This window comes from Eleutherodactylus coqui, chromosome 13 (assembly GCF_035609145.1).
Source record: "Eleutherodactylus coqui strain aEleCoq1 chromosome 13, aEleCoq1.hap1, whole genome shotgun sequence".
Taxonomy (NCBI): Eukaryota; Metazoa; Chordata; class Amphibia; order Anura; family Eleutherodactylidae; genus Eleutherodactylus; species Eleutherodactylus coqui.
This window is the reverse complement of record NC_089849.1, coordinates 28218772-28234923: the sequence shown is the minus strand read 5'-3', so window position 1 is coordinate 28234923 and position 16152 is coordinate 28218772. Positions and strand designations below refer to the sequence as shown.

At 44.9% G+C, this 16152-nt stretch overlaps 1 protein-coding gene across 1 annotated transcript in view; it reads right to left on the bottom strand.

Moving 5' to 3' along the window:
- The window catches only part of TANC2 (tetratricopeptide repeat, ankyrin repeat and coiled-coil containing 2), a 469518-nt gene that overhangs the window by 242958 nt on the left and 210408 nt on the right, over positions 1-16152 (bottom strand). Inside the window, exon 3 of the mRNA XM_066587526.1 lies at positions 13200-13299. Coding sequence (XP_066443623.1) covers positions 13200-13266 — 67 coding nt within the window. The 5' untranslated portion in view covers positions 13267-13299. The remainder of the gene's footprint in view (positions 1-13199; positions 13300-16152) is intronic.

Sequence of the window (16152 nt, the reverse complement as noted above, 5' to 3'; positions counted from 1 at the left end):
TGAAATGCTCAGTTGTTTCATAGCTATCGGCCGAGTGGCTGGTAACTATAGCAGCGGTTTCCAATCTCGGCTATGAATAGTCGAGATGGGAATACCACCTTTGGGTACCGAACGAGGCCCCATCCTTCAGTGGTTAAATACAGAAGGTCTGCATGCCTTTCTGGGAATATCACAAGTTATTCGCATTGATTGCAGGCACTGGGTAATTTCATCCAAACGATTCTATTCTGATTGTCCTCTTTGGAGTTAAGAATTAATTTGGCTTCCAGCAGAATGAAGCCCGGCCGCTACCCCACATCGGTCTCTTCTTGGCTCCCTGTAGCTCTATGCTGCATAATAATAGTCATAGGTCTTTTCTTCCAGCCATACTGTAGAACGGTTTTATTATATGTCCTTTGGAGACGCGCTGACCTTGTTCACATAAAGGCTCTTCAGGGGGCTGGAAGGACCCAGCAAACAAATTTACACAAGTGTTAATTTGGTGGCATCACGTCATTAGAATGAGGGAAGGCCAGGCGTGAAATGTAGACTTACATGGAAAATGAATCCAAAGCGTAAAGTAATCTTCTTTGCTAATTACTCTGGGGAAGGGACAATTAGTGTTGCGGAGGGTCAAATCTGACGACAGAATAAAACGTGAGCTTGCAAATCAAGTTTGCAGCTAGTTACTAGGGATGTCCTCAGCACTGCATCCAACGGAGATAACAGGGACCAGTCCTGCATATAACGACCTGCACGCTATAATAAAGCAACCCTCCATGATCTGTCCCGGGACCAGAGAGCGGGTGACAGTCCAAAGGCGGCCAAATATTGTGTGAGAATGAACCAAAGGAGTCTCGGCCACGCACCAGCTGGACTGACAACATGACTGCGCAAGTAGAGCAAGTAGTTATGGAGGACAGCCCACTGACAATGGAAGAGATGGCCAGCAAAGGTGGCATTTCCATAGGATCCTTGCACACCATCCTGCATGAACACCTGTAGGTACAGACATTTTCCTCCAGCTGGGTGCAGCGAATCCATCAAGAAAATGCTTGTTCTCATCGGTGACCTTCATTCAGGGGTTTCTTCATAACAACTTTGAAGTAAGATGCTTAAGGAATTAGGACAGTGCCCTAAGAACATGCGGGTATGTTAAATATTGGAGACACAATAGTATAAGACTCATCTGGTGCAAACTGCCGGTCAAAAGACAGGCCGCCACACTGCCAGTCCTGGTTTACCTTCACTATATTGTGGCAGTGGTCCACTTTGCCACCTAATCCCTGTGGGTATCTATATGGATAGGCAGAGTGTCATGGGAAAGCCAGTACCTCGGTCAAATACAGGAAGAGCAAATTTACAAACAGCCCAGTGCTCCAAGTGCGCAAGTGGATGGTAATAAAAAGTAGGAAAGGCACTTGAGTGAAGAGTTCGTAGGCAACAGCGTGCCTTCCCAGATACTCATGTTTGCTTAAAAAGTATGCAAATAAGGAAGATGGAACAATATCTCTGCAGCGCCACCTATTGGATGTCAGCATTCCTTCAAATCAATGTACAACTTTTCAAAAAGTCTGTAAAATTGTGAATGGAAATAAGAAACCAAGCCAGAAAACCATACACAGACAGCTGTTTTGGGGCATTTGCCCCTCATCAGTATGCAGTAGGTTTCTGGCTTGGCTGGTGAGAGGCTTGTGATGTGGGTCAAGAGCGGTGTCGTCTCTCCTTAAGGAGAGCACCCAAAAAGTGTGTGGAGGCACCTAGGGGGTGAGTGGGTCGGGGAAGGGAGACATCATCTCTTGCCAAGGAGAGGACCCAGAAGGGGTGTAAGAAGATACCCGAGAGGTAAGTGAGGAGACTTATAAGGCCATGCATGCTCCTCTGGGTAATTTATGCAAATAAGTAAGATGGACCAATACATCTGCAGCGCCACCTATTGGATGGCAGCATTCCTTCAAATCAATGCAGAACGACACTCGTGTCTGCCAGAAATAGGAGAAGGAAGGCAAGCCCGAGAAGCTGGCCTAATAGATAGGTTACTTGTGATCGAGCCCATCTCAACCATAATGGGGTGCCCTGGGGGGGGGGGGGGATTCAAAGGGATTTATTCATTTTGAGTAAACAAAATCGGGACCACCTGATGGACTCTTGCTCATCCGGCAGCTCTTAATCAGGGGTTTCTTCATGACAACAACTTTGAAGTAGTCCCACATGCTCCCTACTTACATCCAGGGATTTTTGGCTTTTTCCAATGATTGAAGATGCTCTCCGTGGTCATACGTTTTCCAGTCTCGCTGCTCTTGCACCAACGATTTTTCAGTGGGCAAAAAAACCCCTCAAAGAAGCGTTAGTAGTGGCCATCATCATGATGTCGACATTGTGAAAAAGCTGTACATTAAGAGGGAGATTATCCACAGGATAGGGGATAACCATTTAATCGGTGGGGGTACAACTACTGGGACCTCCACCAAACCCAAGAATATGGGTCCCGAAGGTTGACACGTCAATGGAGTGACAGTTTAGCATGCACACTGCAGCTCCATTTATTTCAAAGGGGTTGCTGGAGACAGTTCAAGCACTCACCTATCTCTGGCAGTCTCATTAAAATGAATGGAGATCCACCACTGGATTTGTTCTGGGACCTTCGATGCCACCATTCACAGGGATCAAGGGGGGTCCCATCAGTCAGACCTTACCAATTAGATAGTTATTATCCCCTTATCCTATCAAAACAAGCTGTTTAAGAGTACTGAAGCCCCTGAGGCCTTGCAGAACCTGTAAGACAAGACAGGGGCAATAAGGTCTGACAGGTGCGGACAACTAGGGGCAGTTTTACAAAACATGATACGAAGTGACCAAACAGGCCTGCATACTGGTCAAACTACCTCATTTTGGAAATGGTGGTGTAAAGGGAATTTTTAAGAGTCAGAATCACACAAAAGATGACATAAGGAAACAAATGACTCACAGGACAAAAGTCCAGATAAAACCGTACTAAAAGCTGAGCCCACAACGCCAATGAATAGATGGCTATTTTAGCTTCTTGCACCACATCTTGTTGTCCTAAGCTTTTTTTTAGGTAAGCTGTAAAAATCTGCATTAACCTTTTGAGACACTTGGGATCAGTCGGCCACACGTGATCTTTTTATTTTCCCCATATGCCGTGTGTGACTACGAGGACAGTGAAGACAGGATGTTCAGGACACAGCGCTTGGCCTTTATTAGACATTTCACCATTCATGACAACAATAGGCAGTACGTCTGACCAAAGTCTGACAGAAGAGCCATTTTGCTCAGTGAATTGTTGACAATTATAGCTGCGCCGGTCCCGGCTGGCAGCGGAAGCAGACATTTCTCTCTATTACCGCTTCTGTCCTATAAAGAACTGCGCGCTCTCAAAGACTGATACTTATAGCCAGAAATGATCCAGAAAGGCCCAAATTAACTGGATAAACCTCTGGGGGGGAAAAAGGAGGCTGGAGACACTGATGGGAAGAAAACAAGCTTATTTATAGGAAGTGGCCAATTCTAAACGCAATCCATCGCTTACTGGCTGCGGTTTTATTCTTCGGATGAAATGATTCCTACATTAAACAACAAGGAAACAAAATATACTAAAACACAAAAGCAATTCCATCCAAGTAGAAGTTGTACTAAAAATAGGACTCAAACAGCAAACAAGAGTTATTTGTTTAGTAAAAAGTGTTACAATGTATCAATTTATTTCAGCTTTTGCTCTCTGTGCAGGTTTGAAATTAGAACCTTAAGGCCTCATGTCCACGGGGAAAATCGGGCCCGCTACGGATTCTACATGTAGAATCTGCAGCGGGTCCCTCCTGCCCCGCGGACATGAGGGCTGAAAATACAAATAAATGAGAATAAACTCACCTCCCATCCGCTCCGTTTCTTCTCTTCGCGGCGGCGTCATCTTCTCTCGTCGCGGCCGGATCTTCATTCTTCGGCTCGGCGGATGTGCACGATGACGTCGGTGACGTGCCCCGCGCATGCGCCGGGCCGAAGCAAAATGATCCGGCCGCGGCTGAGAGAAGATGGCGCGGCGCCGAAGAGAAGAACCGGAGCGTGTAAGTAAAATATGATTTTTGTGTCCCGCGGATCCGGACGGCTTCCATAGGCTTCAATAGAAGCCCGCGGGAGCCGTCCCCGCGGGAGACCCGCATGAAAATGGAGCATGCTCCATTTTTTTTAAATCCCTTTTAGTGACGATCCGCGGGTATTTATCTACCCGCGGGTGGTCAATGCATCCCTATGGGGTGCGGATCCGCGCGCGGGAGAAGAGTTAAAATCCGCTGCGGATTTTAATTCTTATTTTCCCCGTGGACATGAGCCCTTAGGCTGAATGCCTACGGACAGATTATGGCTGCGGAATTCGTGGTCAGACACCCGCCAAAAATTCCGCAGCAATGCCCGTCCATAGACACACTGTGTTAAACGATTCTTCCCCGCCCACAAGCGGAAATAAACTGCGAACACCAAAGACAGTGAAGCCAGAGCTCATTCACACAGATATATGCAATTTCGGATAGATTTCACTGTGTCTCTGTGTGTGTGATGCATTCATGTGTGCAGCTTATCTGCAAATAAGGGAGATGGAATAAATCCTCCACAGTGCCGCCTATTGGAAGGCAGCATTCCTGCAAGCCAAAGTCAGACTTTTTATACAAGCCTTGTTACAATGACTGGAAATTAAAAGCAAAGCCAGACTCCATGTACAGACAGCTGTTTCCGGGTTATTGCCCTTCATCAGTGTACAGTAGGAGTCTGGCTTTGCTAGTGAGAGACCTGGGACAGGGGTCAGAAACGCTCTTTTCTCCTTAGGGAGAGCAACTATATACTATAAACTAAGTGAGGAGGATTTATTCCATCTCCCTTATTTGCATATTACCCAGAGGAGCGTGCGTGGCCATTTGAGTCTCCTCACTTAGTTTATAGTTGCTCTCCCTAAGGAGAAAAGAGCGTTTCTGACCCCTGCAGCTTATCTGTTACATCTGTGTGCAATCGATGTGTCATCCTTTTTTCACGTGCAACGAATAAGTGCAAGAAGACCCAACTGATAGAATTTTTCTTGTTTTCACCGTCTCCAGGCAACAAAGGTAAAAAAAAAAAAAAAAAAAAAAAAAAGAAGTGCACATGCATATAACATTCGTGTTCGCTACAGGTTTGGTTTTTTTTACACTCATGTTGGAATTTTTATGTGAAAAATTGGTCCGACCAAAAACCCAAATGCCTGACTATACCAATTCATCTTAATGGGTCAGTGTGCTGCCCACGTTCAGTCAATTAAAAATATGGACATCACGCGGACAGAAAATACGCCTGTGTGAGTGCGCTCACATAGTGCGGTTACTGCCATGTACCTGAGAACCGCACGTAGTTTTATAGTGAACTGTGGCGCCTCTGCAGCTGGGACAAGTAAGGAGAATTAAAACTGAAAATCTGTGGCAATTCATGGTAGGTCATCAATAGTCAATAGGCAGGGTCACCAGTCTGAGGTCAGTGCAACGGGGCCAGACGTCTGCCATGGGGTCAGAGCCGGAAGTGTACTACAAGGCATCACTCCCACTGGCTTCAATGGGGACGAAGCCTCCTACAGTCTGTCTCACAAAGAGAATGCAGCTGACAGTGGCGGCATCAAGTTTATCACTCCGGAGGTTTGAGAGTGGAGGAATGGCCAAGGATTGATCTCCTTCGGTCAACAGAGACTGATCAGCATCAAGGATGTTTATCACAGGTGGTTAATGCCTCAACCACAAATGGTGGAGGGTACATTCGCTGGAACGAGCGAATGATGTCCAAGTTTGCTCCAACAGCCTGTTTATACAGGCAGATACATGGTTGGCTCATTCAAACGTGAAATCGTTCAGTTATTCACTGTAAGTGAATGAGAACGACTTAACAGTCGGTATTTAAACAGAATGATTAATGAATGAGCCAATGAGGATTTTTACGCCTGCATAAAATGAATGAAAAGCGAACGACTTATCGTTCGGCATTGGTTGCGTTTACACTGAAGAATCATCATTCACTTTCACTCGTTAGAACAATTTTTTGAACAATAATCATTCCGTGTAAAAGGGCCTTTACTTTTAGCAATGCTCCATGAAAAAAGTATGCAAATCGTCTCCGGTTTGGCTAACATGAGCTTCTTCCAAAAGGAAGAGCATACGATCTGTAAAATCATTGTTTTGGGGTTAGTACTGGGCCAGGTATTGGTTGGCTGGATGAGACACCTTAGGAACCTTTTACATAGAGCAATTAATCCTTGGGACGAGTTGGGTGCTTCCAAACAACATGGTTTACACACGCAGATCATTCAGTCTATCATTCATCATTTATGAATGGTTTGTGAATGAGTGAACGATCGCCTTTTACATGGAATGACTGGCAAGTGACAAAGGATTTTCAGATTCTCGCGATTAACGAGAATATGACTGATTATTGTTTTGTATAAATGAATGGATGGATGACAAACAATAAATTAATTTGTTTGTTCAGTTTCTGCATGCATAAAAACTGAATGAGGGATCGGCCATTTAAACAGACAATTGTTCATTAGGACAACAGCCTGTTTACTGTGAATGGAGGCGGGCGAGCCGGAACAGTCTCCTCAATGAGAGCCAGTACCCCTGCAGAGTTGCATCTAAGGCCTCCATCACATCCAGTCAATCAATACCCTACTCTATAATGATGTGCAGCAAGAACCATGCAACAATGTCTCCACCGATGGATCGTTCTTCCTTTTGTAGTCATCTTTGGTTTGGCTGATACGAACTATTTTGCATGCTAGAGGGAAATTAAACCAGTACAGTCACTTGTTCAGAAGATCTGGGTATACTCCTATTTCATAGACTAAACAGTGTGAGATGTCAATTGGCTGCATCTAATTTGGCCCATTTAGACACAAAGATGATCGCTCAAAAGATGGCTTTGAGCGATCATTTTGCATAATCTACTAATCGGTAATAATGTCTATTAGTACCAATTAGTAGCGTGTGAGCCACTGGGAGCTGAACTTATTCGGATGACTGCACGCTGTTCTCTGAGTAAATTCCTTTTGTTCTGCAAGCGGGGCTGACAGCTGAGACAATGTAATCAGCTGTTATCAGCGGTCCCTGGGCAGAGCACAGTGTGCGGTCTGTCTTATCAGCTGTTCTGCTGAAGGACGGATTTCAAGCTAAACTGAAAACCGTACTTCAGCAGAAAACTGAAAGATGGGCACATTTACGCGCAATGATTATCGCTCAAAAGACGGCTTTTGAGCGATAATCGTTGTGTGTAAATGGGCCAGCAGGATATTGTTATGTACTAAAGGAAGTCTGTCCTCTATTAACGCAATGTACCTATGCATGTGCAACTGAACGAGGACTCCAGGAGTACCATTATTGTTTGCAACTCAGGCTCCCATTTTGAGATATCGCCGCAGAGAGTCTTCTGTATGCAAATCAGCGTTGGACTGTCCGATGGGCAGTCCAACTCTGAAAGTGGTCTGCGAGCTCTCCCTGCCTCTTCAATTAAAACACGGCCCTGCTTTACAAAAGGACTCCTGCAGCGTTGCTCGCTGGAGACATCAAGCCTTCAAACTAACTAACCTGCGCCGCAATGAGGAATCAGCTGCATGCTTATGACATCTGTCCTGTCGGAGAGGTAGTCACAGGGCATGCACCCAATCCCTCTAACCACAGGACAGGAGAACTTGCTGATCAACGGAGGTCTCACCACTGAGATCCCTGCGGGTCTGCAGAACAGGATTCTTGTGTCCCATTCTCGTGCCACCGCGACCGTCGATTCTTCCTTCGCAGTGACATCAGCATGAAGGGAGCGTTGGCCAAGCATTGCCAATCATCACTCTATTCACTTTCAATGGGGCTGATGGAAACCGTGTGGGTGCTGCTCAGGTATTTCTGAAGCCCCATTGAAAGTAAATGGGCCAGTGCTACATTCAGTCTCCATGCTGCAAGCGGTGCAGTAACCCTGCAGTGAAGAGGGAAATGGGATCTCAGTTCTCAAGATTGGCGGGTCTCAACAGTGAGACCCCCAACCATCACCAAGTTATACCCTATCCTAATTGCAATTTTGGTAGAACCCCTTTAACCAGCCAAAAATAAGAGGACGGACTTCCTTTAAAGGAGGCATAGATTTGTAGGACTGGGACATTTCCCAGTGTCACTGACCATGCACGGCCAGTTTGAACGACTAACAGCCCATATGGTCCGGCTGCATCATTTACAGGATGATTGTTTGTTCAACACTAGAGATGAGCGAGCATACTCGCTAAGGACGATTGCTCGAGCGAACATTGTCCTTAGCGAGTATCTCCCCGCTCGGAAGAAAAGGTTCGGCTGCCGGCGACAGGTGAGTTGCGGCAGTAAGCAGGGGGGGGCGGGGGAGAGAGAGGGAGATCTCCCCTCCGTTCCTCCCCGCTCTCCACCGCAGCTCCCCGCCCGCCGCCGGTAGCTGAATCTTTTCTTCCGAGCGGGCAGGTACTCGCTAAGGACAATGGTCGCTCAAGTAATTGCCCTTAGCGAGTATGCTCGCTCATCTCTATTCCACAGTTGTTCAACCATCGACCTACTTCTATTGTAACCACCTTTTATTGCAAATCTTCTCTTCATCCGCAGCTCAACTGAACTCGGTGTGCATACGTCTTATCAACCATACTAACCATGTAAGACCGGTTTCACATCTGCAACGGAATCTCCGGCCGGACGTTTTGTCGCAGATTTGGCCGAAAATACCAGAAGAAAAGCGCTTTGTCTTCCGTCCAAAATCTTGGCGGAAAGTGGGTCGGACCCCATTACAGTCAATGGGATCCACCTGGTGCTGTTCGGTTCCATCCAGAGCCGTTCTGCGGCAGGGAATCCCCCTTTTCTGCTCCCTGAATGGAGCAGGAAAACAGAACCCCGAGCGCAGGTGTGAAAGCACCCTTAACCTGCCAATCACCAACAAGCCATGTTGTAGCACACAGTCATTAATGGTATGGAAAACGTCGCCTCCACGTCTATAAGCACATGTAGAACGGACATGACAAGTCTTAAGAATCTCCGATCCTCCATGTAGGAAACTTCCATCGTGCCTCACATCAACAGTTCTGTGTGAGCAGCGAGAACATGAAGCCTCTCCTATTAATCAGAAACTGCTCATTAATAGCGGACAGCTGTGAAAGGGAACAGAGAAAATGTCTGCTTGTACAGAAAAATGTGTTGTTTGTTGTCCCGATCACATGCCAGACACGAATATGTTGTCTGGGCTATAGAACATGTACTCAGTGACAAATCGGCAAGATTCCTTAGAAAATCAGTCCCCGTGACCAAGTAATTAGGAATGGCAGCGTACTGCCTCCCGCTGGAGACTGGAGGGAAGTGACTAGGTGAATTCTACAGAAGAGCTAAAGGGATTCTGCGTCGACCCTCATTTATTACTGTCCAGCTATGAAAAGCAGAAGCGTATTGTAACAAGGTATTTCTTTATCATTGCATGTGTAATGGCATTATGTAGTGCATGCGGCCGATAGTCATTTTACTCCTGATTTATAAAAAAAATTTGGATGGATTATGATGAGGTTACCAGACAAAAATGATATAAATTACACAGAATAGCCCGTTTATTGGAACCCCCACCTTTCTTCATTGGAGCTTCCCTGTATGGAAATTATCCCCGTAACCCCGAGGTGCAACATAAAGTCACATGACAAGTTTTCCGTAGATCAGTTGTATGTGAATCCACATTAGATGGAAAAATCCAGCGATCTGAGCGCCTTCCAACGGGGACGGTCATTGGTGCTCGACTAGCGGGGCCGGGATGTCATTGCCAACTGCGTGGGGTAACAGGGTATAAAAAGAATGATGTGATCAAGGAAAACATCCAGCGAAAGGAGATCCCGTGGGCGTTAACGACGTGTCAATAAAAGGGGACAAAGGCGGATGTCAAGAATCTGACCAACAGGCACTGCACAAACTAATTGCAGCAGTAAATCATGACAAAAGATAGGCAAACAAAATAGTAAAATAAAAAGGTAATCCAATAGCGGCTAAACTGCATTCACCTAGTTTGGTTGTGCAAGCCCAATCTGATCACCGACAGGCGGCTTTTAGTACAGACATTGTGGAAAGGTCGCGGATTTAGAATCATCATCTAGCAACGGCGCTGGGGAGTAAAAAAAATTTGAAAAGAAAAAATCTGTACTGCACATGTCCAAAGGCGAGCCAGGTCCATCCGCAGTACAGATATCCATCCGCAATACAGGTATGTGCAGACACCGGCCGGGCATAGGGTCAGATTTCGCTGTGGGCTCCCGCATGCGGAATCAGACCCACTGGCGTGTAGGCGGCTTAATAATGAGTCTGTCTTTGTGGAGGACAGTCCAATCTTGATATGACGGTCCAGTCTTGATATTCCGTGGCCAGGTTACACTACCCCTACTCCTCCCCTGTATCAGCCTGCCCCGCAGATAACAGATGTTGGATCGGCGTTTCTGCAGCCAGACTCACAGCAATGAGCAAATTGTCCAACCGCCTTTAATTAGCAAAGGGTTGTTTTGCTGAGACAACCCCTTTAATAATCCAATCAGCCCAAGTACAGGTTTGTTTTGCTAATTTCAGGCTCATATAATGTAAAATATTCACAAAAAAACAGACCACAGCCCAAAAGCAACAAAAAACAAACAAACAGAAAAACAAAAACAAACAAACTTGATATATTTCATAACGATTGAGCTTTACAACTGATCTGCGGGCGCGTTATAGAAACAACTGCATGAGATCTCCTGCCTTCCACGAGGTCAGATCCAGACAGAATCAGAAGATCTAATTAAAGCTGAAAGGATAATTTAAGATGTCTAGGAAAGATAAAGGTTGATGTGTCATTTAAAGTCCAATGGCACGGCCTACAGCTAAAGGGGATGTTCAAATACCCTATTGGGGTATCTGGAGGTCTTAGCCAGAGCAGAAAGCAGCTGGAGGACCTAGAAGTTCTGCGAATTACAAGGAGATCCAATTAAAGAGGTTTTCTGACCTTTAACCCCTTAAGGACCAGAAACTTTTTAGGGATTTTACCCATGTGGTGGTTTTATTGCCCTATTTTTCTTTTCCTTCAGCTACCAAAATTATTTTTGCTGCTTTTTTCCCCCGTGACATAAAGGGTAATTTTTTAAATATCTATTTCACCGTTTTTCCTGTTTTTTTAGTTTCATTGGGGGTAAAAAGCTAAAAAAAAATTATTTTTTTTTAACATTTATAGTTTTGTTTTTTTTATTAGTATATTTAGGTTTAAATAAAGTATTATACCGGGTCCCTCATTTTGTTTTCGGACGTTTTGGTATATAATATGTATGGTTTCGGATTACAGGGCACATATGGCGACAGTTTGGGGTAATTGTCTGTATGTATATCTTTTTGATTTTATTCCATAATTTTTTCTTACTTATTTTTGTAACTATTTTTTTTTATCATTCTCGTCTGCCATGACCTCATGTAAGACCTCTGGGGGACATTCAGGTTTTTGTTTTTTTTTATTACACACTTTTCCACTTTGCTGGGGCATCCATATGAGCCCCAGTTACAGGGAAAAACATTCCCTTGTAGTGACAGTCACTGGCAGAGCTGATCTGAGTCTTCTAGGACCCTGCAGCTCTGCTGTGCCAGGGGATCCCGGCGGTCATTTGATCACTGGCTTGCGTAGTGGAAGAAACACTTTCACTTTTTAGTACATAGCGCTCATTGAGCTCTATGTAAACCGGAAAGGAGAAGGCAGAAACTGTTAAAAACTGCCTCCCCCTTCTCCTCCAGGTTCTGAGCCGAGAACCCCAACCTGCTTCTGCTTAACTGCAGAAGCAGAGGCTTTCATCCTGCGCCATATTTCTGGGATCAAAGCCTAGGACCAAGTGCCGTAAATTTACAGAGCTTAGTCCTTAAGGGGTTAAAAAAAATTGACCCAGCTTAAAAAATAAAATAGCCACTATTCACGCTTCCGCTGCGCCCTCTGTCCATTGCAAACGACCAATCCCGTCCGCTGAAACAGGAAGCAATGCTTTCACATTCATTGGTCACATGACAATTGCAGCCAATTGCTTTACTCAAATTGTCACGTGCCATTTATGCACACCTGATCGCCGAGACCAGCGATTGGCTGCAACGTCACGTCAGCAGTGAAAATCATAGCATCACTTCCTTTCGCAGACTGGAGCGAAGGGAACTGAGTCAGCAGCGATGGAATGGAATCACAGTAGAAGGGCGAGTAGGGCAGTGCTATTTTAGGGAGATCCGGTTTTGCAAAAAACGGAAATGTACAAAACAGAAGTGAAATGAAAATGAACAGAAAGCGTTCTTTTTGCTGGATCCGTAAAACACATCTTTAAAAAAAAAAAAAAAGAGAAGGAAAGCATGCTTTCCGATTATTTCCGTTTCACTTCGGTTCTCCATATTAAATGGATTCGTTTTGTTCTTGGTCTTCATGGTCTCCTGCCCTCAGAAACAAAACCCAATACAAAAACGGTCTGCTTTCTGCTAATTTCTGTCTCCCATTGACTACAATGTAAAAAAAAGATACTTTTTTCTTTGAACTGGAGACAAAAAACGCATTGTAAAAAAAACGGAATGAAAAATTGAGAATCAAGTTGAAACTGAAAATCTTCAGTTTCAGTGCATTTCTAGAGCTAGGAAAACACACTTTTCCCCGTTTTGATGGTACAGCTAGACGGAAATCAAAAATACTAGCGTGAAATGGCTCTAATGGCCATTTTATATGCTATTCCCTAATTCTTTTTTTGGTTCTTGGTTTTTTTTAAAGAGTAACTGCACTTTTAAAACATTTTTGACAAGTCAGAGGAACATGTCAAAAGTTTGGATCAATTCTACAAAACCCTACAGAAGTCTATGCATTAGTTAACAAGAGGCGCAAACAGACAGTGAAGCTAGCCGAAGGGGCACAGCGCTGTAATCCCTTTGGTTTCAATGATCTGCAGGGTTTTAGCACTCGGACCCCCATGGATCAAAACTTTTGACATATCGCTGAGATGTCAAAAGTTTTTTTTTTTTTTAAAGGAAGTTACCCTAAAAAGGTTAGAAAAAGACTTTGAGAAATGTGAGATACTTAAATCCCCCTGTGATGGCGCTGCAGGGAAACGGAATACTTACTACCTGGCTCCCCCACAGATAGCGGCTTACTGTAGGACTCTATAAGAAAAACAAGAGAGTCTAAGATCTTACCGCTGGACCGATTTTTCCGGTTAGATTTTCCGCCACTGAGAAGCATCTTCAGACTGTTACGGAACATGTCGGCACTACTAGTCTTGTGTCAGGTGGGAATCTAGAAGACAAGATACTCAAAATTTCAATACTTACATGCAATTAAAACTTTTCAGGCAATTACTCATAACTTTTCTTTAAAAAAAAAAATCATTTTACTTTATGATTATTTTTCTCTCTTTTGGACTGTTGATCCTTGATGGTAGGGGTCTACCGGCTGGGGGCACCCAGAATCAGCTCAAAGGTGATCGCAGCTGTTATAAAGAACCCAGAAAGAGGGGGGGGAAGGAAAAACTAAAGCCATTTGTTCCTTGCCTGGTCGTGTGCCTGTAGGTGTAATTACATAGCCCCTGCTCTCTGAAAAAGGGAACATTAATAGAGGGATCAATTACACAGATATCCCTGCCAGTCACTCCTCTCGTACGCTGTAAAAGGAGGATTAAGTGAAACACTTCTGAATTAGGGACTATTTCACTACCGTTCCGCCTCCTTTGGACGCAGTCCTCGAGGCTCAATGCCAGGGCTTAAACTGAACACACAGCACGGGCACAGGATCACCATTCAGCCCGCTGAGACAAGACACATAATCCCATCTGACAGGAGATGATAGCATATACAGCCCAATAACTCAATGGCTCAACCAAACCTCCTACTTCCCTCGATGGAATCCGTAAAGTCATCTTCTAGTTTACCAACAAATCAGAACTAACAAAGCTCAAGAAAAAGAAAAAATAAGAGCCCACTTGGGGCACCAAAGATATTCAAAGTGATTATTGCTTCATATCTTTCACATAGGAAAGACTAGGGAAACAATGTGCTCAGACCTGGAAGAAAGACCTTCTTATACATAAAGAAGTCCATCAGAAATTTCCATTTAAATGATTGAATAATGTTAACATAGCGCCAACATAGGCATCAGGGCAGTGGCTGCTCCAGGGTGGAGGCATCAGGGCAGTGGCTGCTCCAGGGTGGAGGCATCAGGGCAGTGGCTGCTCCAGGGTGGAGGCATCAGGGCAGTGGCTGCTCCAGGGTGGAGGCATCAGGGCAGTGGCTGCTCCAGGGTGGAGGCATCAGGGCAGTGGCTGCTCCAGGGTGGAGGCATCAGGGCAGTGGCTGGACAAAAAGATGACTCAGCTGATGCATTCAAGATCGACTGGAGAGAGGAGAGTTTAGTGAGCGGAAGACCAATCAGTAATGAGTTACAATAGTCAGCAGAGTAAGAAACACTATATTTTCTCCCTAGGAAGAGCACCTACATGGTGAGTGAGGAGACTCAAATGGCCATGCACGCTCCTCTGGGTAATATGCAAATAAGGGAGATGGAATAAATCCTCCACAGTGCCACCTATTGGAGGGCAGCATTCCTTCAAGCCAAAGTCAGACTCTTTATACAAGCCTTGTTACAATGACTGGGAATTAAAAGTAAAGCCAGACTCCATGTACAGACAGCTCTTTCAGGGTGTTTGCCCTTCCTCAGTGTATAGTAGGGGTCTGGCTCGGCTAGTGAAAGGCCTGGGATGGGGGTCAGAAACACTATCTTTTCTCCTTAGGGAGAGCACCTAGATGGTGAGTGAGGAGACTCAATAGTCAGCAGAGAATGGATCAGTTTTTGTGTTATCACAGTAAGAAAAAGGCAGATTCTAGAGATGTTTTTTAAGGTGAAGGGGACATGAGCAAGCAGCTGATAAAATATAGGGGGTGAAGGAAAGATCAGAGTCAAATATACCGCCAAGGCAGAGGGCGTGCTCTCAAGGAATTATGGGTAGCACTACACACTGAAATGGAAATACCAGAATTAGGTAGATTAGCGGGCAGCAGAAACAGGACAAGTTCATAGTTTTTGAAAGATTCAGTGTCTGGTAGAGTGAAGATACGGTGTTCGAGACGGCGGACAAACAATCACTGGAGTTTTGTAGCAGTGAAGGGCTGATGTCGCAGGAAGAAGGGTGTAACTTAGTATCTGATAATGATCGAGATAAGAAACGAGTCCCACCAGAGATGCTGAAACTGCCGCCTCTCCATTTGATATGCACTTCAGTAATCAACAGACGTCGTGTTTTTAGCAGCATTTGTATCTTAAAATATAATGCAACAGATGCAGCACGACAATTACTCCAATTTGTGTGCGCAGCAGGCAGCGGCACAATTTGTTTTTACCAAGAAGACAAAGCAAGGACGCTGCGGTTAATTGTGCAGCTTGTGGGCCATGGAAGAACATCCTGTCAAGAAGAAACTAGTAAAATGATCGTTTGTATAAAAACACTGCGGAGAACCATCTGAAGAGGCGACCGGATTCTAAGCTCATTCACATATGGAATTCAGCACCATCATAGCCCATTTTACATCAGATTACAATTGGCAGCCTGTGGCTCCCTAAACATTAGGAAATACTAGAATCTATACTGTAGTTCCACAGCAGATGTCGAGAACGCGTCAGAGAATGACGTAGGGGGGAACTGGAACAAAAAAGTAGCAGAAGAAAATACTCGGGACTACGATCCTAGAGAGAATTAGGGGCTATAGGGTTCATTTTGTCCTTACAGAGTCATTATATTGCTGGTCAGGTAAAAAAGGTCCACCAATGGCTACCATGATCACTCCATAGCAGTTCTACACGTAGTAAGGCAACTAAAGCAATTTTTAATAAGATCCTGAAGAATAGCACTCCCGATCTTGGCTTTGTTGGCTCCTGTGGAAGCTTATACTAAATGGCTACCCCCACACCCACACCCACCATCCAGTAGCGCATTGGACCTCTTTTGGTCTTCAGAACTGCAGAAATTCATCATGGTTTCCACCCACAGGTATCAGCAAAACCAGGATGTACCAAGAAGACTCCTTATTACTCCACCTCCCCCAGCCTGTTGTCACCTGACAGGAACGGCTCATCAATTCATGCTGCTCGCACAAAATT